This window comes from Poromitra crassiceps (genome assembly GCF_964638095.1).
Source record: "Poromitra crassiceps genome assembly, chromosome: 30".
Taxonomy (NCBI): domain Eukaryota; kingdom Metazoa; phylum Chordata; class Actinopteri; order Beryciformes; family Melamphaidae; genus Poromitra; species Poromitra crassiceps.
Genome location: NC_139652.1, coordinates 1,577,369 through 1,601,481, shown reverse-complemented (window position 1 = coordinate 1,601,481; position 24,113 = coordinate 1,577,369). Strand labels below are relative to the sequence as shown.

Genomic DNA, 24,113 nt, shown 5'->3' with positions numbered 1-24,113 from the left:
AAACGTTCTGTCACTGTGTGAAAATGAAAATATCTAAAGTCCAGAAGCTGAGAGCGGTGGTGAAGCAGCGCCTAACTGCGGCTGTTGAAGAGATATTTGGACTGTTTGAAAGAATGATAGCAGAGTACGAGGAGGAAGCTGCTCGTTCAAGAGACGAGATCGACCGAACAGGAAAACTGCTGGACGCTGTGCGGTTACACAGAGAATCCTTGCCTCTTGACCTCCAGCAGTTGTTGGTCATTAAAGAAGAGGTTCCTCCTGCGCAGCAGGAGTGGAGCCCCATTCTGGCCCAGGAGGACCCGGAGCCCCCACACATCAAAGAGGAACAGGAGGAACTCCGGATCAGTCAGGAGGGAGAGCAGCTTCAGGAGGACCCAGAGCCCCCACACATTAAAGAGGAACTCTGGACCAGTCAGGAGGGAGAGCAGCTTCAGGAGGACACAGAGCCCCCACAAATTAAAGAAGGACAGGAGGAACTCTGCACCAGTCAGGAGGGAGAGCAGCTTCAAGGGCTGGAGGAGGCTGATATCACCAAGTTCCCATTCACTGCTTCCCCTGTGAACAGTGAAGATGATGAAGAGAAACCTCAGTCCTCACAGCTTCATCAAAGCCAAACTGAGGAGAACAGAGAGGCAGCGCCTGTAGCCAGCAGCTCAACTGAACAGAAGTCACACATGGTAGTCCACACGGGAGATACACAATTTAATTGCTCAGTCTGTGGTAAATGCTTTGGTCAAAAAGGACACTTGAAGAGACACATGGTAGTCCACACAGGAGATACACAGTTTAATTGCTCAGTCTGTGGTAAATGTTTTGGTCAAAAAGGACACTTGAAGAGACATATGATAGTCCACACAGGTGAGAAGCAATTTCTGTGCTCGGTCTGTGGTAAATGTTTTGGTCACAAAGAACAGTTGAAGTCACACATGATAGACCACACAGGAGATACACAATTTAATTGCTCAGTCTGTGGTAAATGTTTTGGTCAAAAACGAGACTTGAAGAGACACATGATAGACCACACAGGAGATACACAATTTAATTGCTCTGTCTGTGGTAAATGTTTTGGTCAAAACGGAGACTTGAAGAGACACATGGTAGTCCACACAGGAGAGAAACAATTTAATTGCTCGGTCTGTGGTAAAGGTTTTGGTCAGAGAGCAAACTTGAAGTCCCACATGATAGTCCACACAGGAGAGAAACAATTTAATTGCTCATTCTGTGGCAAGTGTTTTGGTCTAAAAAGAGACTTGAAGAGACACATGGTAGTCCACACAGGAGAGAAACAATTTAATTGCTCAGTCTGTGGTAAATGTTTTGGTCAAAAAGGACAGTTGAAGTCACACATGGTAGTCCACACAGGAGATACACAATTTAATTGCTCAGTCTGTGGTAAATGTTGTGGTCAAAAAGGAGACTTGAAGAGACACATGATAGTCCACACAGGAGAGAAACAATTTAATTGCTCAGTCTGTGGTAAATGTTTTGGTCAAAAAACAAGCTTGAACAGACACATGATAGCCCACACAGGAGAGTAAACATTTAATTGCTATCTGGTAAGTCAACAGACCATTTGTCCTTATACAAAAGAAACATATTACTCATAGTTACTCAATAATTGAAATCGATAATTGATCGTTAAGGAATCACATGATCATGTGGAATTTTTATGGATTTTTTTTAATCAGATGTGCTGAAAGAATGGATTTCACTATGTGGTCGCAACCAGGTGAGGGCGCAATCTAAGGAGACAGAAAACTATGGGGGTGGGGCTGCCGAGGTGAATGAGATCAGCACTCAGCAGCCAGCGGAAATGACGAGCGCAAAGCGGAGTTTTGTTTGGGACCATTTCGAGTTAAAAGACGACTTTGCTCACTGCAAGCATTACGATGCCGTGTATAAGTACAACATGGCCACGACACCAATCATCCACCACTTGAACAGCGTAGATCCAAGCCTGGTTAACATGTGTTAACGTGTCACCCTGCCCTGAGTGCCCATCTTCCTAAACAAGAATCAGTAGGCTGCTGGACGCTGGAGTTCACTTCACTTTGTTTATGAGTGGACACTAGTCACCACCGCCTTCATATGTGAGTCACTGTTATTTGTTTTATGAGGCTCAGACATTCAGGCAGTGTCTCTCATAGACGTGTGGTCAATGGGTCAGCATGGGGTATTGGGGGAAATCCTCCCATTCTCCCCATTCAGCAGAGTTAGCATTTAGCTGCTAGCCCAGACCATGACCAGGCAGACAGGATCTGGGATTTAACCCCCGCAGTGAACGCACATCTGAACAGACGTCTATGTACCTGCTTTTGAATCCCCAATCCTGTAGTGTAGAGCCGCAGCACCGTCCGTTGGTGTCTTTAGTATTTTCTGCCATAGGCATTTTGTAAATATATGTATGTATGTATATATATTTATTTATTTATGTATTTAATAATAATAATATAATAATTATTATCGATAATTGATCATTGATTTTCCCGAATTTTGATTATGGAAATTTATTCAAAATGCCGATCCCTAACTCATAGTCTCTCGAATATCACAAACTAACCTGTTGTGAAAAATAAATGACAAATCGTTCAAATAGAATAAGGATTTCAATTCAATTGCCCAGGGATGTCTATGGGCGATGTCCCAATTAAATATCTTTTTTGTGAGTCTCAGATCAGATCAGCTCTGATCCTCATCAGTCTATTCCATAGTCGAAGCATTTGCCCTTTTATGTCTGATGGTGGTGATGGCCACTGATATATATACTGCTTTGTTGTGTTATCCAGCGTTCACACAAAAACTACTTCACTCTATTACAAAAAATTGCTATCTGTTCCAAAGGTGTGTTGTGTTCCCCTTTTTTCTTTTCTTGTCTCAGCTTGATTACGGTGATTTGCTTTCCCAACTTACTGCCCTGTCCAAACTTGACCCACTTCATCGTGCTGCTCTAACTCAGCTTATAGCTTGCCATTGTATTTCATATTCTCTGATTGGTTGGCTCTTACTTGCTTTGTGCAGGATGCAGCATTGGCACATTTTAATGTATAAAGCGCCATCTTAGGCAAGTTACCCTGCTACATCTGCTCCAAGTTTACGGAGGTATACAACTCCTACAGCCTCAGATCCAGCACTTGGCTTGGTTTTGAGGTGCCAGGTGTGAGGACTGAGGCTGGAAAAAGTAGTCTCTCTTATTTTGGCCCTTGGTCCTGGAACGACCTGCAAGTTCCACTTAAACTGGACCCTCGGGCCTCGTATTTCTTTGTCTAGTTTCAAACAAAAGATCACTGAGGTCCTCACCATTAGCTGCTCCTCTCGAAATGTGTAATTTAGAACGCTATATCTTCTGCAATGTGCTTTTGTGTTGTTTTAATAGGGCTGGGACACGTGACGTAAGCGCAGCTGAGCGTCGATTGCCAGCGCAATGCATTGTGGTCTATTACGACAAATCGCGGAGGCTATTAGCAGCCACACTAAACTCTGTAAATTGAATCCCACCAGAACATAATTTACAAACCTTACGAATCGTTAGGCGGCACTCTGCAATTCGGCATACATATGATCTCCCAAGAAGCACTTTGTGAATGTAAGATCTCATGTTTGGAAGTGGTTCGCTCTGCTGCTGTACTACCTACCGTCCTCCACTGTGTATTTTGCGGGTGGAGCACTGGGAATCACCGGCGAAACATTTTAATATATTTGGAATGTGTGCTTCTTATTGGACTCTGTGTCTGCCGAATTAGAGCTACAAGTATTCATAAAATGTTCATGTTTCCATAAAAAGTCTCAACTTCTATGTTTAAACCATGAGTCGCCGACTTCAAAAGCCTCGATGCGAGACTCATTCATTCTCAAGATTCAAGATTCAAGATTTTTATTGTCACTCCATGGTACAAGTATCACGTGTGAAATTCTTGTGCTGTGGGCTCCGTTTACAACATAGTACAAATATAACAGGGCATATGAGTGCAAAAACAACAAGAGACACAACAAGCAATAAGGCAGTATAGTGATAAGACAAGTCAGAGACAGTGGCATATTCACTGCACATAGGTGCACATGTCCTGTGCATACTTTAGCCGTGCTTAAACATTTTAAATTCGGCGTATTTGACATATAGGTGCAAATAGCATATTCCTTATTGAACATACAATTAAACTCTGCGTTTTAAATTCGACGTATTTGACATACGGGTGCAAATAGCATATTCCTTATTAAACATACAATTAAATGTTAGACATACGTAATGGTAGCAGCTACAGTGCGGTACAGTACGGCTACTACACTATTTGTGTATGTTAAGGAGTCTCGTGGCCTGCGGGAAGAAACTGTTCCTCAAGCGATTTGTGCGTGCTTTTGGAACCCTGTATCTTCTCCCTGAGGGTAGCAGGGAGAACAGGCTGTTGTGGGGATGGTTTGTGTCTTTGATGATCTTCAGGGACCTCCTGAGGCACCGCTGTTTATACAGTTCATGCAGATCTGGCAACTCACATTCTGTTACGTGCTGGGCCGCGCGTCTCACTCTCCGTAGCGCCCTGCGGTCCATGGTGGTACAGTTCCCGTACCAGGTGGTGAAGCAGCCAGTCAGCAGGCTTTCAATGGTGCCTCTGTAGAAGTCCGTGAGGATTTCTGGCCTTAGCCCAAATTTCTTCAGGCGCCTGAGTCCATGTATTCGCTGTTGGGCCTTTTTGACAACAGTGGCGGTGTGGCCGGCCCAAGTCAGGTCCTGGTGGATGTTGACTCCCAGGTACTTGAAGCTTCGGAGTCTCGAAGGAGCTCCCCGATAGCGAATTGCAGGCTCCGCTAAACTGGCTGTACGCTACATACACGTTAGCAATCCCAATAAAACTACCTACCTCCCGCACAATGTTGTTATCTGAAGTTTAGCATAATCAGTATTCCCAAATATTGCATAGTTTCCAATACCGAGCCTTTTATTCACATGCCAGGCAGACAGCGGGTTCACATAACAGACATGAGTGACATTACTGAAGATGGATCAAATGACTATTTTCGATGTATCTTGCGCAATCTATCGGCCGGCGAAGTTGTAATATATCCTGCTGTCTTTGGGTCATTTATAAATTAAATGATTTCTGTCTGTTTTTTTAATAGATTTTTTTTGTACCGCTATTTTACATTGAAGTAGACGGTGAGTCTTTGCTTAAAAAAAAAATCCTTCTCAATCTACTTTCTACAGGTGTTACTCTATTCCTTCAAAAGTTGTAGCTGTGATAGATTGTGTTGCAGAGTTGATTTCTCTACTGTTGACAAAATGTGATATTGTAACTTAAGTCGATCTGCCAAATTATGTGATGTATTGTAATTTGTAATGTCATGTCATGTCATGTCATGCCCTGGTGTGTGATTTTTGCTGTCTTCGTGACCAGGTCAGCTTTGGAAAAGAGATTTCTATCTCAATTGCTTTAAATGAATAAAATCTTTACTAGTGTCCGAATTCTCAAGTGTTCATTTGATTCACTATATAGACTTGTTTCAAATCGACGACATGAACATTGTACATTTCCCCCTGCTTTCTTCCTGTTGCAGTGTTTGCTAGAACAATAACTGACAGGACATCAGCTAGTAGGTTCCAAACTGTCCCGAGCAACACAATCATGTGTTTGATCGTTCCCCATCACATACAACACATGAGACACATGAAAGCAAAACCGAGACCTCTACTGGTGGCCCTCTACTGGACAAAAGGGGGATAACCAGGTTGTCCTGATTTATCCCGACCAGACACTGCAGTAACACTTCCTGCATTCGCTCTGAAGTCTCCCACACTGCTGGGAGACAGAGCTTGACTTGAAGTGGACAGAGTCAGACTGTGCAATAAGTTGTCAACTGACCCCTACTCCCCCCTCTGGTGGAGTGTGTGTGAATACTTGGAACTATAAATTATGCTGTTGAAAATAAATTTTGGAGTTTGGGTATGAATGGTAAATGGTAAATGGCCTGCATTTATATAGCGCTTTTATCCAAAGCGCTTTACAATCAGTAGGTACATTCACCCATTCATACACCGATGGCGGCAGGCTGCCACGCAGGGTGCTGGCACACCATTGGGAGCAATTTGGGGTTCAGTATCTTGCCCAAGGACACTTCGACATGCAGACTGGAGGAGGCGGGAATCAAACCACCGACCTCTTTTATCCAAAGCGATTAGTGGACGACCCGTGAATAACTGAAAATGTAAAAGTAGGATGGACAATAGTCTTTGCTCAACAGTAAGCCATGTGAGGCGTATATGCATGTCAGCTACGCTAGACCTGGGGGAGCACCCCAGGACCAGTTTAGCTGCCTTGTTTTGTGCTACTTGTAACTTCTCAAGTAGACCTTTTAGATGCTGAAGACCATACCACAATCCAAATGACACAGAACTAATGAAGAAACAATTTGGCAAAGTGCCAATGGTGTAACAAATGATGCACACTTCCATGTGATGGCAACAGCTCTGCCCATTTTCACGACCACCTGATTGATGTGATCAGACCATGACAATGTGCAGTCGAGCCAAAGTCCTAGACGTTTTACTGTTTTCACTTGCTTTATAATTTGACCATCTATCAGTAAATAATCTATAATTGGAGCCAAAAATTGTGCACATTGTTTTTGACATGTTGAGTATAAGTTTATTTCCCTTTATCCAATTGTATATAATGCTAAGCTTGCTAGACAGAACCTGGCTAAGTTCAGTGCATGTGGGGGCCACATAATAAAGAGTGGAATCGGCTGCGTACATTGTCTGTCAAATTTGCCTTTTTGATTGCTTATGGCATATCATTTGTAAAGATAAAGAAGAGGAGATGGCTAAGACAACTTCCTTGCGGTACCCTGCAGTTCAGGGCCCTACTGCTAGATAGCGCTGCATTAAAATACACTCGCTGCGACCTGGCCGACAGGTAGCTCTTGACCCACTGGATTGCAGACGATTTAAATCCATAACATGCAAGTTTAGATGTTAATATTTAATGGTTGATCACGTCAAAGGCAGCGCTGAAGTCAAGTAAAACAACCCATACAAGCTTTGAGCTGTATATAAGCATGTAAGTTGACTGTTCCAAGGACCACACGTCCAGGGACAAGACATGAGCCTGCGAGTGAAATCTATTGATTGATTTATTGATTATCGACTGTATTTAAGTGTTGTGTGGCGCTCTCTCCCATGAAGTCCCTCCGGTGGACTGTTGTGATGATTCAGCACCTTGCAGTTTCATTTCCCATGAGAGTGTCCATGGCAGAGGGGAGGGGTGATAAGATTGTTTCCCAAGGAGCCGTCCATGTGATTTGAACCCGAAGTACAACATGTATTTTGGTGCTATTAGATCTGTGTATTTGGTTATTTTGTATTTTGGGCCAAAATACAAAATAACCAAAAACACAGAACTGATAGCGCCAAAAATGTTGGCGCTATCAGATCTGTGTTCAGATCTGTGATCTTCTGTTTTTGGTTATTTTGAACGGGTGTACCATTGGCTTCCATTCTAAGGCGATACTAACTATACGACTGTAGCTCACTGTATACTGCTCGGACGGACAGTGACGGTAAAGGTATGGTGTACCTTGGTTATGTGGGGCGAATATGGCAAATGAGCTAAACTCCCGAAAAAGTGGCATATCCCTTTAAAAGTTAACTTCTAACTTTTACTTTCTTATGTCTGATGGCTGACAAGTACATGATCATAACATGCTGGAACCAGGGGTGTTATATGCAAGCCAAAGATCTGATTTCGGCAGCAGGGCCACCGACAAATTTGTGCCGTTTGAAGACAGATTTAGAGGAACATCTCATTTTAAATTAGCATTAGGATTAGACTGTTGTGTTGTCATTAAGTTTTAACAATCAATAATTGTTCCTTTTCGTTGGAGTAAATACTGTATATTTATTTAGAGATTTTTGTCAATTATTTGTGCTGTTATGGTTATTAGCTTAGTCACTCACACTAGCTTCTACACTGCTCCCGCTTTTCTTGAAAAATGGTTACATCTTGCTTCACCCAAAATGTTATTCACATAAAAAGACTATCCACAATGTTAATCATTTTTAGAGAACTGCATCTTGACCTGGATACATCAAATGAAATTCAGTGTTTTGCTACAGTAACTATAACGATAACAGCTCTACATGACATGTAAACATGATTAAGGGATGGCTAACATTACAATGCTAACGTTAGCTGCCTGGCACAAGTAGCCAACTCACTTGCTATGCAAACTATAATAACTAACAGCATTTCATTTTCACACGTTTGAAAATGGGGTTGATTCTCTACTACTAATGACCGCCATGCCATGAATTTTGAAGGAAAAAAATCTTCAATGGGCATGACACTTCTGGCTGGAACCATCATGTATTTTCTAAATTAAATTAACATTGCTCTGTACAGCTACCATTGTGCAACAACAACAAAAGCACAATGAAATGCAGGACAAACATCATGGCATGAATCTCTTGGGAATCAGTTGTGGTCCGTCTGTGCAGTGGAAGTTTATTCAGTCAATGTCGTCGTCACTGTCGGATGCAAACGCTTTTTCCTAGATGGGCCGGAGAAGACAACATACAGAATTTTAGCATTATACAGGATAATAAAATGTATATTTTCAGGCCACAATCAGCGCAGCTGTCTATGTTCTCTGAGGGGAGGCTTTGAAAACCCCTGGTCTACAGTCTATGTGGCTCACCCAGCCTCCATGCTCTTGGATCCAGGCAGAGTGATGCTGGTGGAGGTAGCGCTCCCCAAAGCTCAGGGCTCGTCTCCTGGGGACAACGTTGATGGCTGACAGCCTGCTGGTCACCTCAAAGGCCCAGGCAATCTTCTGCCTCTGGATCCTGTCGTGGGGACCTGCCTCACCGAGGTCTACCAAGCTCTGCAGGCTGGAGGTCAGCTTCTCAAACAAGGCGTAGTCAAAGACGTGTTTGAGCCGCTCTCGGAGGAACTCATTCTGCTTGATCTGAAATGGAAATAAAGGGAGGAAAATGTGCGGTGAGATGGTGATAGTGAGGTGAACACGTGTATGAGTCAGACAGGTTGTACTGACGGTTCTTACACAGTTTCTATAAAAAGAAATCCATACTTTTCCCCAGGCCTTGATTTGTTTTGAAGATGTCTGGTGTTCAATATGATTTATCCAAGATAGACATCTTGCCCATCCTGCAAACTAGGTCATATCACTGTATAGATCAGGGGTGGGCAATTTTTTTTTCCTGAGGGCCATACTAACTTATATATCAGTAAGAGTCTCCCTATTTTGGTATGGTATGGTGTTTATTCTTAATCCCCGAGGGGAAACATGGTTTGCCACCATTTTTATCCCTCTCTCCCTTTGTGATTGGTAATTTCTTGTTAATCTCCTGATATAATAGTGATACAAATCCAATGGCTGTAAGCAGATGAGATTTATTAACATAATTCTGCCTTTTATTGGGTTTTGGGGGGTTGCTTTGTTCTTCTTTGTTTCAGTTTTTTTGCAATTCCATTGCGGGCCAGACAGGGCCCGTAGGCCATATTTTGCCTATGTGTGGTATAGATGAAGGTTGATCTTCACAGCCACAAATACCAGGACATGTGAGATAATTGGCAGGGTTTCTACACAATTTCCATTTTAAAATTCAATATTTTTCCAGGCAGACCCTATGTTCTTGACTGGATTTGATTTTGGTCCATATTTGATATAATGCATGCTGACAGCAGCTGGGAAATAAGAGCATCCCTCTAACTGGACATTATTCTTCACATCAACACAAACTGTGGACTCAAAGTGGGTGGGTGTATTGGACCTGAACCACAACATGTTCCATACTTTTCAAATTCATAAGGTCTTTACTGGAAAAAGGAAGTGATAGTTTTACATTTCCAGCAGCAGTTTGTTTTGGATAAGTAATAATTGACAGGTTGTCTGTGGGAAGTCCAGTGTAAAAACACCACAGCAATGAGCGCCGAGCACCGAAGATGTCAACTAAATAATAAATATGAGGATTTTAATATTGTATACAAAACATTATTACATATGATCACACACCTTCTCGTCAATCACATCCCCAGATGTTTTCAGCAACTCCACTAGTTTCTTAACGATCTCTGCAGCAAAACAAGAGGCGGTCAAATCTGTATCATGAATTATACAATGCATTCTATATCAAATGTATACAGTATCTGATAACTGTTCATTTGAAACCAAATCTATATTTCTAAATGTCTATTCGTCCCCTAGATGGACTACCTTTTGCAACCATGCCCATGTTACTTGATTGCACAAACCCACATAATAGCAAATACTCTATGTGGATTTAATGCCACAATGCTTCATATCCATATTTTAACCCATTGATACCTGATGCAGCATTTGCGTGTATATCCCTCATTTGTGTGTGTATCCCTTTAAGACCGCGAACCGCGTCACGTGTCTTAAAGGGATACACACACAAATGCTGCATCAGGTATCAATGGGTTAAAAAAGAAGCAAAGAAAAGCATCTGTTGTTGCTATAAATGTTAAAATCATAGATAATGACATGTTTGATTTCATATCAGCATCTTTCTTAGGCTTCGCTAATTGGATGCAATCCCTCACGTGAGTGTACTTACTGAAGACTTTTCATTGGCGCCTGATATGGCCACACCCCCTGCCGGAGCCCGGCGCCCTCAATATAAGGAGGGCGCAGCCGGCAGCTCGACTCTTTGTTTTCCTTCACGTGGCGAGAGAAGACTACAACGATGGAACAGAACAGCAGCAGCAGCAGCGGTGCTGGACCAGCCTCCAGCAGCGGCACAGCCACCAGCAGCGGCTCCTCTGGAGGATAGGCACGAGCAGTGCTTCAGGTGCCTCGGGTAAGGTTGCTCCACGTGAGCAACGTCCTCTGCCTCCAGCCGTCCTGGCCTCACTGCTCCGCCCTGCCCTTGGGTGTCTGACTGTGCGTGGGGTTTTGGGATGGCCTCAATAAGAACTTGGAGCCCTTATCCCCCACCACCTTGAGGGACCGTGCGGAACAACAGGCCTGTTCAAAGTTGAATTGTGTCGTATCACGACGGAGGGGCGTGTTTTTCACCACCGGCACAGCCGGGTCAATCAGGTGAGGGGACCAGCACAGCACTGGGTACAGCGCTATGCAAATCAGAAGCACAACCTGATTTGACCTGAAGCGGGAGTCCCCTGCTTCTCCTGTGTCACCCCTTGTTACTCTAGCCCTGCATGCATGGCAGCGCGATGGCGGTTTTTCTCCGGGCTGCTGGGAACAACCTCAGAGCTCGTCCCCTCCCAGAGTGCAGTGCAGCCTGGGGGGTGATTTCCGGTATCCACCCTTGAGCCTTGGCTGGGAAAACTGTCACCCATGGCTCTACACTCCATCCGACCCAGTCTCCCTCTCCCTTCAGGGAGTGTTGGAGGTGACGATCAGATTAGCGAGGAACAACTCTACCGGTACAAGGGAACAATGTTCTATGTACTTGGTTGGCTTTTGATGGCAGCGGCTCTTAGGTTACACCTAGAGGGCGCCGCAGATTCAAAAAGAAAGAAAAAGAAGAGAAAACTCGGAATGAGTAAGCGGTCCCCCTTTTCTTCGAAGAAGAGTTAGTATACGCTACTCATGAATCCCGTTCCGCTGAATGTGGCAGCAAGGATTCTTTCCACCGCGATTTTCTTGACAAAACACAAGAGAGTTCCCTGAGAAGGGAATGCTCCCACTTGTTCTGACCACTGCGTCAGTTATCATGCGGCCGTGAGGATAATGAGTGGTCAGGTCATCTCTTGTTCAGACAAACTTTGAGTGAGGATGACAAACTCTTCTGGGAAGCTAAACCAGAGATGCCCTTGGCATTAGCTCCTACACTCCTTAGTTGTTCAGGGAAGGGGCTCAGCCGGCGATATTGAGTTTGCCAATGGACCAGCCCCCTTCTGTGTGGAGAAGTTCACAGAGAAAGAGCGTGGCTGGAGCCCTCTGGGGAGAGAAAGTAGTCCATTCTTAGCCTTTAACAGCAGCCACCGGTGTCTCAACGGGTTGCCTATAGCTCTGGGACTAGTGCGCTCTACACCTCAGCCAGCAAGTGATGGAGTACCTTCAACCTATGGTTGTGAAGGGAAGCCTACGCCTTGTGCAAAATACCTTCTCAGCCTTATAGTACCTTGAGAGCCCTGTTTCCCACTACTGTTGTATAGATAGTGGATGGTGGGTTTCTCTAGATGTGGCACCCTACACATAGGACCCCCTTCCCCCTCCGGGGGTCACGCACGTCACCCCATAGGCAGTGAGCCTCGGGGAGGACAGGTCACAGGCCTTTTTCCAGGGGCTAACCACTGGATTAGGTTTCTTAACCACTGGATTAGGCTTCTTAACCACTGGATTAGGTTTCTTAACCACTGGATTAGGTTTCTTAACCACTGGATTAGGCTTCTTAACCACTGGATTAGGCTTCTTAACCACTGGATTAGGCTTCTTAACCACTGGATTAGGCTTCTTAACCACTGGATTAGGCTTCTTAACCACTGGATTAGGCTTCTTACACACGTACTAGGGTATTGCTTCAGATGGATTCCCACCCTTTAGCTTGGATCAGGAATATTACACTTCTATCCTGCCCAACTGCTTCAAGCAGGCAATACATGCATGTTATATACAATACGTTATATACAATACATGCATGTTATATACAATACATGCATGTTATATATAATACATGCATGTTATATACAATACATGCATGTTATATACAATACATGCATGTTATATACAATACATGCATGTTATATACAATACATGCATGTTCGCCCCCTCTGAGTTCCTGTACACGTGTACTGTTCTGTCTAAGGGCCTGTGTCGACCTAGCGTCTTTTCATCAGCTCCGGTGTCTATTTTCAGTTGTTTCCAATGGGGGGAGAGCGTATGCGGGCGCACAAGGACGTCTAGAGAAAGTGCGCTGCGCCCAGCGTCTATTTTCAGAGCGCTCCGGTGCTTTTGTGCGCCCGACTCCCAGCGCTTCCAGCTGAAAATATTTTAACTTTTCAGAAAGACGCTGGTGTCGGGTGCTCCTTTTCTGGCAACTGATCATATGGAGAAACTATCGCAAACAGAGACAGAAAGACTCAATTGTGGGAGCAGATTGGCTAGACGCTTAATATTTCTGGTGAGTGTATGTGTGTTGTTAGCTAATGTTAGCCGTCAGCTATCAAGCTAACTACCGCACTGAGCTAACGTTACTTTCAGACTGCTTCCTTGCATATTGTGCGCTGAGATCAGCGCTCTCCAGCGTACTTTCAACGTTTAACGTCGGAAAAAGACGCTATGGACACACAGCCTAATGGAGAGTTCTCCTTAGGCACTGGAGTCGAGGTCTTTGCATCCCACTGCTAGAACATATCTACTCATGGGCACCTAGGTGAGTCGGGTCATCCCTTCTGGGGGATGTGACCCTACATAAGCCTCTCATGCGTCATACCCCTGGATAATTGAGCTGATGTGGGCCCCGGTGATAATGTGTCATAATGACTGTGGACCCATCAGGCTCCGCCCTTATCCAATTAGCAAAGCCCAAGAGAGCTGATGCTGAAATGAAATAAAACAAAAGATTTAAAGTCATCTCTAGTTTTATGAATTCAGCGAGGCCCTTTCTTAGCTTGAGGCTCACTGCTCCACAGCACGTAAAGAAAACGCTAAAGAGTCGAGCTGCCGGCTGCGCCCTCCTTATATTGAGGGCGCCGGGCTCCGGCAGGGGGTGTGGCCATATCAGGCACCGATGAAAAGTCTTCAGTTGATACACTCACGCGAGGGATTGCATCCAATTAGCGAAGCCTAAGAAAGGGCCTCGCTGATGAATTCATAAAACTAGAGATTACTTTAAATATTTCCTTCTTCAATGTCTTAAATGCCAGCTATTAGTTTCTCATGGGAATGACGTATTCTCATATGTAGAATATGTAACATTTACTTTATGATATGAAACCACGTGAGAGGGGAAACCCACCATCTTGCTCTTCCAGACCGGTTGCTGTCAGGTCCGCTTGAGAGATTGGTGCTGAGTCAGCGATCTGTGCCAACCTGTCTGCCACACCGCTCAGCGAACTGGCTAAAGACAGGCCACCACACGCACGCACCCACACACAATCACACGCACGCACACACACACACACAATCACACGCACACACAATCACACGCACGCACACACACACACACGCACACAAAATCACACGCACGCACACACACACACACACACACACACACACACACACACGCACACACAATCACATGCACGCACACACACACACACAATCACACGCACGCACACACAATCACATGCACGCACACACACACAATCACACGCACGCACACGCACACACAATCACATGCACGCACACACACACACACACACACACACACACACAATCACACGCACGCACACACAATCACATGCACACACCCACACACAATCACACGCACGCACACACACACGCACACACAATCACATGCACACACCCACACACAATCACACGCACACACACACGCACACACAATCACATGCACGCACACACACACACACACAATCACACGCACGCACACACAATCACATGCACGCACCCACACACAATCACATGCACCCACACACACACACGCACACACGCGCACAGACACACACACACACACACACACACACGCACACAAACTGAATCCTCAGTTTTATTAACATGACAAATCTAAATGTCCCTAGTAATTCACTAGACTAGAGGTTTTAAGAGAACATTAAAGGAACACTCTGCCCATTTTCAACCAGCTTTGTATCATTAGAACATCAGTAGTATATCAGGAAACTGTAAACTGTTTTGAAGTCTGTCATTTAATTTGACAGTTATTGAGTGTTAAAGTGTGGACCGGTGACATCACTGGTCCACACTAACTCAAATGAATAACTCATTAACTCAAATCAACTCTCAATAACTGTCAAACTAGATGAATGACTTCAAAACCGTTTACAGTTTGAGAGTTGATTTGAGTTAATGAGTTATTCATTTGAGTTAGTGTGGACCAGTGATGTCACTGGTCCACACTTTAACACTCAATAACTGTCAAATTAAATGACAGACTTCAAAACCGTTTACAGTTTTCTGATATACTACTGATGTTCTAATGATACAAAGCTGGTTGAAAATGGGTGGAGTGTTCCTTTAAGAACACATTTTAAATGCTGCTTTTGATTCAATTCAATTCTCCTCTTGTGTCTCTTTGCTGTTATGTTGTCACTGCTATTGGCTTTGGTATTTTTCATGACCCTAAACTGTTTTGAATTGTGTTTGAAAAGTTAAAGCATTTTGGGGCTACAGTACCTTGTTGTACCAAATGTGCTATGTCAATACAATTTGATAAACTTGACCAGGTGCATGTTGGGATGCTCACCATCTTGGCCCTTTGATGTGTCAAAAATGTCAAACGTCGGTCCAACGCCTCCAACTCCCACAACACCTGGGACAGAGCCCCCAAGCAAGCCACCACCTAATTCTGTCAATATGCCAACATGAATATAAGTATTTTAATGTATATTTCAATGTACATTATATATATATATATATATATTTACTTTACTTTATTGGTATTTAGCAGACGCCTTTATCCAAAGCGACTTACATCATGATCATATACAGCACACAATAACATGAATAGATAAAATAGAAAAACAATAGTAAAAATAGGAGAAGCCAATATAAAAGCGGAGATTAAAGGTGTGGACAATTAAACGAGCATACATTTCACAAACAGAGAATTAAATTAAAAATGGAAAGCAGGCAGAGAGGAGGGAGGGAATTCAGGAAGGGTCTATGTAAAGTCTGAAGAGATGAGTTTTAAGTTTTCTGTGGAAAATGGGTAGTGATGCGGCAGTCCTGATGTCAGGGGGAAGTTCATTCCACCATTTTGGGGCCAGGTAAGAGAAGAGTCTTGACCGAGAGCGGCTTCTGAGCCTACGTAGCAGGGGAGGGGCGAGACATCCTGCACTAGTGGAGGGGCGGAGCGGGCGGTGAGGGGTTTGTTAAGTGACCATAGACTGTAAGTATGAGGGGGCTGTTTTGTGAACGGCCTTGAAAGCTAGTGCCAGAGTTTTGAATTTGATGCGTGCCAGGATGGGAAGCCAGTGAAGCTCTCGGAAAAGGGGGGTGACATGGGAAAATCTAGGTAAATTGTAGACCAGACGGGCTGCTGAGTTCTGAATGAGCTGAAGAGGAAGTATTTCAGAGGCAGGGAGGCCTGCCAAAAGGACATTGCAGTAGTCGATGCGTGACAATACCAGTGACTGTACCAGAATTTGTGTAGCTTCTCTGGTGAGAAATGGGCGTATCTTGCGAATATTGAAGAGGGAGAACCGGCAGGAGCGTGCTGTTGCGGCAATGTAGGCAGAGAAGGTGAGTTGGTGGTCGACGATCACTCCCAGGTTTTTAGCTGTTTGAGATGGAGTTACGGTGTGGTTGTCAATGGATATGGAGAGGTCAGTCAGGGGGGATTTCTTTGCCAGGGAGGAAGATGATCTCGGTTTTTTCAGGGTTGAGTTTGAGGTGGTGATCCGCCATCCAGACACCAACGTCTTTCAGGCAGGCAGAGATCCGTGACCCGATTGAAGTGTCAGAGGGGGGGAAGGAAAGGTAAAGCTGTGTGTCGTCGGCATAGGAGTGATAGGAAAAACCATGAGATGAAATGACATGACCAAGTGAACCCATGTAGAGGAGGAACAGGAAAGGACCTAGAACAGAACCCTGAGGGACACCAGTGGAAAGGGTGCAAGGAATAGAAAGGGATACACCTCTCCAAGAAACCCGGTAGGAGCGGTCAGAAAGATAGGAGGAGAACCAGGAGAGTGCAGACCCAGTGACACCCAAGTCAGAAAGGGTGGAAAGAAGGATTCGGTGGTTAACAGTGTCGAAAGCAGCAGAAAGGTCCAGGAGTATGAGAACAGCGGAGAGGGATGAAGCCATGGTGGAGTGAAGTGCCTCAGTGACAGCGAGAAGAGCAGTTTCGGTTGAGTGAGCGGGTTTGAAACCAGATTGGAGAGGGTCAGACAGATTGTGCTGGGAGAGATAGGTGGAAAGTTGACTGGAGACGGCACGTTCGATGGTTTTGGAGAGGAAAGAGAGGAGAGAGACAGGACGGTAGTTATGGATGGCAGTAGGGTCGAGGGATGGTTTTTTGAGTAAAGGTTTTACAATGGCAGTCTTTAAGATGGTTGGGAATCGACCAGAGGAAAGAGAGGAGTTAATGAATGTGGTGAGGAATGGGGATAGGTCAGGGGAGATGGACTGTAGGAGGGCGGAAGGGATCGGGTCCAGGGGGCAGGAGGTGGCGCGGTTGGAAGTGATGAGTTGAAGTACTTCTTCAGGGGAGAGGGGGGAGAAGGTGGACAGACCGGGAGTAGGGGGTGGATGAACTGGATTGGAGATAGGAGAGATAAGCGGGGGGAAGGAGGAACTGATGTCGTAAACCTTCTTGGTGAAGTGAGATAGAAAGTCATCAGCAGAAATGGCAGAGGGAGGGGGAGGGGGCGGGGGGTTAAGGAGGGAAGAGAAGGTGGAGAATAGTTTGCTGGGGTTGGATGCGGAGGACCGGATTAAAGAAGTGAAAAATGAGGTTTTTGAAGTAGAAACAGCAGAGGTGAAATTGGAGAGGATATGTTGATAAATTGTGAGATCGTTGGGGTTGAGGGACTTTTTCCAAGTTCTTTCTGCAAGACTAATGGCTCATTTCCACCACATTTTACTGCCCTGCACAGCTCGTCACCAGTCGGCTCTACTCGTTTCGGCCCGATGGATGTCCTGCTTCGACCGCCGATCATCTGCCCCCGCCCACCCCTGCCCACAGCTGGTCGTCATAGCGACCGCATATCTGTCCTCTGCCTATAGCCGAAGTAGCCTATAACATAACGTTACAATTAAATCCATCCACAGAACTTTTAAACTGTTTATGAAATACTGGTGGCTCTAAATGACCTACAGTGTACATGGGCGAATGTGACAATCGGCCAGGAGAATGGATATCACTTTGTTGTTAGTCAAACTCACATGCGCTGCGCTGCGCGGGGACGGGAGAGGCGCTACAGACAGAGTGTGAAGCCTCTACCCCGGCGGCCTCTCACCAGGCAAGACCGCGGCTTCACCAAAGACCCGCCTGCGGCCTAGCGGAGCGCTGCACTCAACTAGAAGGGCTTCCTGACCAGCAGACTTTTTTCTCTCTCAAAACAATTGAAACCACCGCCACGATTTTATTTCACCAGAGGCGAAGGCAGCAACACAAAAGACTGATGGAAATAACACAACAGAAGAGAAGGTAAGCCCACTAAACTGGTATGCAGCATTGCAATGACAGTCAGTAGATAGACAGAGTAAACACGATTCTGCCTGACCAATCAGTCGTCAACAATGTTTTCACGTCACCATATGGTACTGGGTTCGCAGCCCTAGAACCCCGACGAGGCAGGGACGAAAAGTAGCACGACTCAACCCCAATACAACCCGGGGCACCTAAACGCTGTTTGAACGTCATTAAATTGAATTGAATTAAACGCCACAGAAGAAGACATAGCAAAACAACACAAGGGCCATAGAAATCCACGTTCACTGAATGGAACGTTTTGTGGAGAGGAAACATTACCGGGGGGGGGTCGCTCCAGAACAGACAGAACAAGCCACAACAGTATTGAACTAGCGTCCAGGTGCTCTCCCGTTACCGTCGTCAAAAAAGTGCAGAGCAGTAGGCCTATCCTAATGACTTTTATGACTCAGGCGATAAGCTGTTTTGCAAATTCTGTCAACATCAAGCCAACGAGGTAAGCTTGCTAATGTAACGTTACGTAGCCACGACAAAGTCCTTTATAGTTGCGCGTTGCGGCTAAATGTTACATAACACTGACAAAGCTGTTAGTGTTAACTTGTGAACAAGCAACTTACATCGCGTGGGATGACAAGTAAGATGCGGTGAGGAAGAGGGGATGACTCCTTGTCATGTTCCAATAATGCATTATGATGACCGAACGTAATCATTATGGTAAACAAAACTCGCATCCAATAACGTTAGCGTACTTACTTGGGGAAGTGAAACCCACCCCGCTGTCTGTCAGAAACCGAGGTACGCACCGAACCGTGACTTTTGTGTACCGTGACACCCCTAGTGAGTGAGCATTCACTTCAACTGGTAAATCAGCCTACTTTGTTGTTCTTGTCCATTATGTTGCGAGTTACCACCAGTCCGCCCCTAGACAACGATAAGATATAAGTGATAGAAGATTGCATTGGACCAACTCGTCACAATATACTCGTCACAATATATATATATATTATATATATATATTATATATATATATTATATGTATATAATATTATATATATATATGTGTGTGTATATATATATATATATATATATATATATATATATATATACACATATACATATACATATACATATATATGTGTCTGTATATATATATATATATATATATATATATATATATATATATATATATATATATACAGTATATATATACTGTGCGTGCACGCGCACACACACACACACACACACACACACACACACACACACACACACACACACACACACACACACACACACACACATGTATATATACACACCTATACATATATATATATATATTTTTTTTATATAATATCACTCACTCAAGTGGCCTGACTGAAGCTGGAGTGACGGGTGGATCCTCCTGACTGAAGTTGGAGTGACGGCTGGTCCCTGCCTGAAGATGGAGTGACGGGTGGTTCCTCCTGACTGAAGCTGGACTGATGGCTGGTCCCTGCCTGAAGATGGAGTGACGGGTGGTTCCTCCTGACTGAAGCTGGACTGACGGCTGGTCCAACCCTGACCGAAGATGGGGTGACGGCTGGTTCGTCCTGACTGAAGCTGGAATGATCGCTGGTTCCTCCTGACTGAAGCTGGACTGACGGCTGGTCCAACCCTGCCTGAAGATGGAGTGACGGGTGGTTCCTCCTGACTGAAGCTGGACTGACGGCTGATCCAACCCTGATCGAAGATGGGGTGACGGCTGGTTCCTCCTGACTGAAGCTGGAGTGATGGCTGGTTCCTCCTCGTACAGTAAGCCTCCAGCAGCCACAACTCCTCACTCTGCTCCACACACGCCATACCTGTAGCCACCCTGCATGCCATTTCACAGCTGGGGCACATGATAGGAGAGAATAGAATAAAATATCTGTTAATTATTCATCTAAATAAATAAAATAAAATAAATAACAATCAGGCTCAGAGAGCTAACTGAAAAAGCTTGCTGTGATTTGGCTGTAGATCCATTCAGTAACGTTCTCAGTAAAAGTGAAGTGTGATAAGGTGGATTTGTTTCCACATGTAGCTTAATGTGACACAGTAAAGAGTCAACTCAACTGAACAAACTAACAGTGATGTTAACATGTGGTTACATACACCTCCAGGACCCCCTTGTGGCTGAAAATGGAGGCCATCTCCATTGTTAACTCTTCCTTGCCAGCCATGCTATTTGCTAAGTTAGATAGACCTGGGACCTTAGACAACTTACATTTTGTCATGAAAAACTCTGTGAGAATTTTAAACCAAGTTAGGAGTGTTTTGAGTTTACCAGATGTTTCTGTCCACACACCAATTTGTTTTAATCACTCTTTTTTTGCTCCATGGTTAGACAGAAACGACCATGCCTGGAGTGAGAAGGGGCTGGTTTCCATCAAAGACCTATACATAGATGGTCATTTTGCATCCTTTGATCTACTGAAGAGGAAGTTTGAGTTGCCCGGCACGAACTGGCTCAGGTTCCTGCAAATCAGAAATTATGTTCGATCCAAGATTCGCACCTTTGAAGCGCTCCCAAATGAGCAAGCTTTTTTCGATGTATTGCTGAGCCCTCCTCACTCCAAGCATCTTATCTCTAGATTTGTATGTCTGTTTAACTCATTGAGTGCCAGCCACTTTTGGAGAACGGACGCTCCCAGTGCCAGAGTTTCAGAGCTTTTTTCAGTGATTTCTCGAGGCCCACAGAATATTGTGTGATATTACTATGTAAACAATGAACACGCAAAAAGAACGATTAGACTCTTTTCTATCATCAGCAAAAACAGGTTTATTGATATCATTTTCCGTTCTTTAGTTATCAGCCGGAGAAGATAGCTTGATTTAACAAAAAAGAGCATTTTTTTTCTAGAAGCTGAGATAATGGCCCTTTTGTGAAATTAAACATTTCAAACACATCACTGACTCTGAAGCTAATTTTCTGATGTAGTCACACCTCAAAAATAATTTCCTTCAATAAAACAGTGAGGCCAGGGAATTTTGTTTGGCAGAATAATATTTTTAGCTGCAACCATATATATATGGTTATTTTAGCTGGCCCCTGCGTGCGCTGCTGGTTGCAGCTTCTTGCTGCTGGTGGGCATCGGATATTCTGGCTTGCGTTTGCCAACCCTGTCCTGCTGCCTGGGTCTGTCTGGGTGTTGTGTGGCTGTGTGCTGCTCTCCCCCCCCCCCGCCCCGCCTCGCCTCAACTGCACACTCCTCCCTGTATGGGAGGTGGCTCTCTGCTGAGTTTGCTCTGACTGCACTGTGAAGGGTGCGCGGCGACATCCAGCTTTTTCCGCGTGTGTTTGTCACCGGCTACTACTGTATGCTTCCAGTTGAGAATAATAACGATGATCATGCGAATGGGCTGTCGCAGCAGTGGAGGAGCTCAATTGTGGGAGCAGATTGGCTGCTGCCTGTTGCAGGCACATCTAACGTTAAAACGCTTCATGCATATCGATGCATACGGATGCGATGCGATTTCCGTTTCCCCAATGACTTATTCTCTGTTTTTCTCTGCCTTTCTGTTAACCTGGAGAGCACTGTCGCCACCTAAGGGTTCTGTAAAATAGGTTATAGACCTCCAATAGCTATAATATTTGTACAGGAGAGGCAGAAGGCTTTGATCGACGCCCCACCGTCAAAAAACGCAATTGACGAACATGTCCGTCCTTGGCACTCTACGTTACTATTTGAAATGACGAACATGTCCGTCCATGGCACTCAATGAGTTAACAACTGCAGCACAACCTCTACTGAGAGGATCAGAGAAGTGTGGCAGGGGGAACTTGGTATTGATTTATCTGACATTATGTGGGAAAGGAGTCTGTCTGTGGTACAACTCTGCTCAGCTAATAGCAGACACCAGCTGATCCAATTTAAAGTCACTCTGTCTTCACTACTCCAAGCATAAACTACACAGGATCTTCCCTTCTGTCTCTCCACTGTGTGACAGGTGTCAGGTGTCAGAGGGCACACTATATCATGCCTTCTGATTCTGCCCTTCATTAACAGAATTGTGGGCCAAAAAAAATTGATTGGTATTCTAAGACTTACAAAATAACCCTACAGCCGGAGGCAGAACTCACCATCTTCGGCTGCTCGGAGTCCTCACTGAACTTCCCTACAGCTGTGCCACAATCTCTGACACTGGGGACAACTGTCACCAAAAAACAAATTCTGAAGGAATGGAAGTCCTCCTCTTCACCTTCTTTTCAGGTGTGGCTGATGGACATGATCTCTGTTGTACAGATGGAGAGACTCAGGTCCCTGAGAACCAACTCACTTAAAAGGTTCTCTACTATCTGGGACCTGTTTTTGGCCGACTTTGATGAGGTCAAGAATGACAAGTGACTGAGGCTAGGGGTGACGGATGGCTCGCCCGGCTGGTATCTGATGGACCCCGTACGTGGGATCCCATCTTATACACGTCTCTTGTGAACACATGGACACTTTGTGCGGCTGGTATTTAGTCTGACTGTAGTACGTCGGGGTGGACGGATCTCATACTTCACCCCCTCTTTCTGCCTTCTCCCCTTCAAAACAAGCATGTGTGCGACTGAACCAGGAAAATATGTTTTTAAAAAGCTGTAGGCTATTTTGTAGTTTTAGTTCAATTTATCATTTTTTTGGTTTAGTTTCTGTTTGATATATGTAGTTTAACGGAGGTTCAACCAGAAAACTATAATCTGCACTTTCACCTCAGTTCACTTCTTATTTCTCCACCCTTTCAAATCTGCTCACGTGCTCAAAATTTGCTTGTCAACTTCTGGGCTTCAATTGAATAATCAGCTGTTTCCCTCCTGGTTTCATTTAACCAATAGCAAAGCTTCTCATCACCTTTGACCTCACACACCTCCTTTGTAAGCCTATTCCATTGCTTCTCACCCCCATCGTAAGCCAATCACAAGGCTGCTGTTAGCTTATGCTTCATTTGATCCCATTCAGCCTCCCATCTTTGCTGCTGACAGTATGGCACAGCTCCACCTCCCCTCTTCTCCACCCAGTTTGCAGACCCATCAGATAAACTCTTCAGTCTGAAGAAGGGGAGGCATCACCATCACCACGAGTATCCAATGAGAGTGACGGATCTAGTGTGAATCCGGCCTTGGTCAGACGTTCCTTCAGACACAATTGGCCGTGTCTGCGGGTGGGAACCCGGTGGGGTGTGAGTCCTCGTCTGGGTGGAATAGCGTGATCCTGCCACGCGCTACGTCCTGCCGGTGAAACTCCTCGCTGTCCAGTGAAAGAGGCAGCTGGGGACTGTATGTCTGTATGACACATGTATTGGAGGAAGCATGTGCTAGTCTATGGCTCTCCTCAGATCAGACAAGGGGGTGGAGCAACGACGGAGACAGCAGGGGGAATTGGTCAAGTACAATATTGTTCAGAAATTGGAGGAGGGGGGGGGGGTAAAAAAAACAACAACCTTACAGCACATATGTGGGATACAGCTACCAAACTGATCTGTGAACAAGACGACAGAACATAGTACCAGGCCAGCATGGCTGTGAGTGACAGCACATCAAAACTCAGTACGCCCCCGCCCCCCCGAATACACACACACACACACACACACACACACACACACACACACACACACACACACACACACGCATGCACACACACTATAAAAGTGTAGCCCTGTAAGGACGTGTGTAAAAGCTGTCATATATACTCATATTAACAACATAATCTACATTTGTCCATTTCATTATACTTGCATGTTTTTCATCAAAGTAAAGCGTACTCACGATCACTTACTGTTAATACTTTCACTTTGTAAATGCAGCTCAGCTTCCTCCTCC

The 24,113-nt window shown here is 44.9% G+C and overlaps 1 protein-coding gene across 2 annotated transcripts; it reads right to left on the bottom strand.

Annotated features, from left to right (window-relative positions):
• Positions 1–7,459: 7,459 nt before the first annotated feature.
• Positions 7,460–24,113, bottom strand: LOC310800368 (uncharacterized protein). 2 transcript variants are annotated; one of them, XM_083662976.1, is made up of 7 exons: positions 24,070–24,113; positions 19,654–20,162; positions 15,383–15,484; positions 13,958–14,059; positions 10,024–10,082; positions 8,686–8,955; positions 7,460–8,538 (listed from the first exon to the last, which is right to left on the bottom strand). In XM_083662976.1, exons 2-7 carry the CDS (start codon positions 20,153–20,155, stop codon positions 8,497–8,499), a joined length of 1,077 nt encoding a protein of 358 aa, XP_083519102.1. In that variant the 5' UTR covers positions 20,156–20,162; positions 24,070–24,113; the 3' UTR covers positions 7,460–8,496. The 2 variants fall into 2 exon arrangements, with proteins under 2 accessions (XP_083519102.1, XP_083519103.1); XM_083662977.1 differs by having other exon boundaries at positions 15,383–15,478.

Bases quoted from the DNA above. Each gene is read 5' to 3' on its own strand.
- LOC310800368 (XM_083662976.1), bottom strand. From the start codon at position 20,155: ATGGCATGCAGGGTGGCTACAGGTATGGCGTGTGTGGAGCAGAGTGAG. The intron at 15,485-19,653 runs GTGAGTGATATT...GCATATTGACAG, and splicing joins GCTTCAGTCAGGCCACTTGA to AATTAGGTGGTGGCTTGCTT. The intron at 8,956-10,023 runs GTGTGTGATCAT...TTTCCATTTCAG, and splicing joins GGGATGTGATTGACGAGAAG to ATCAAGCAGAATGAGTTCCT.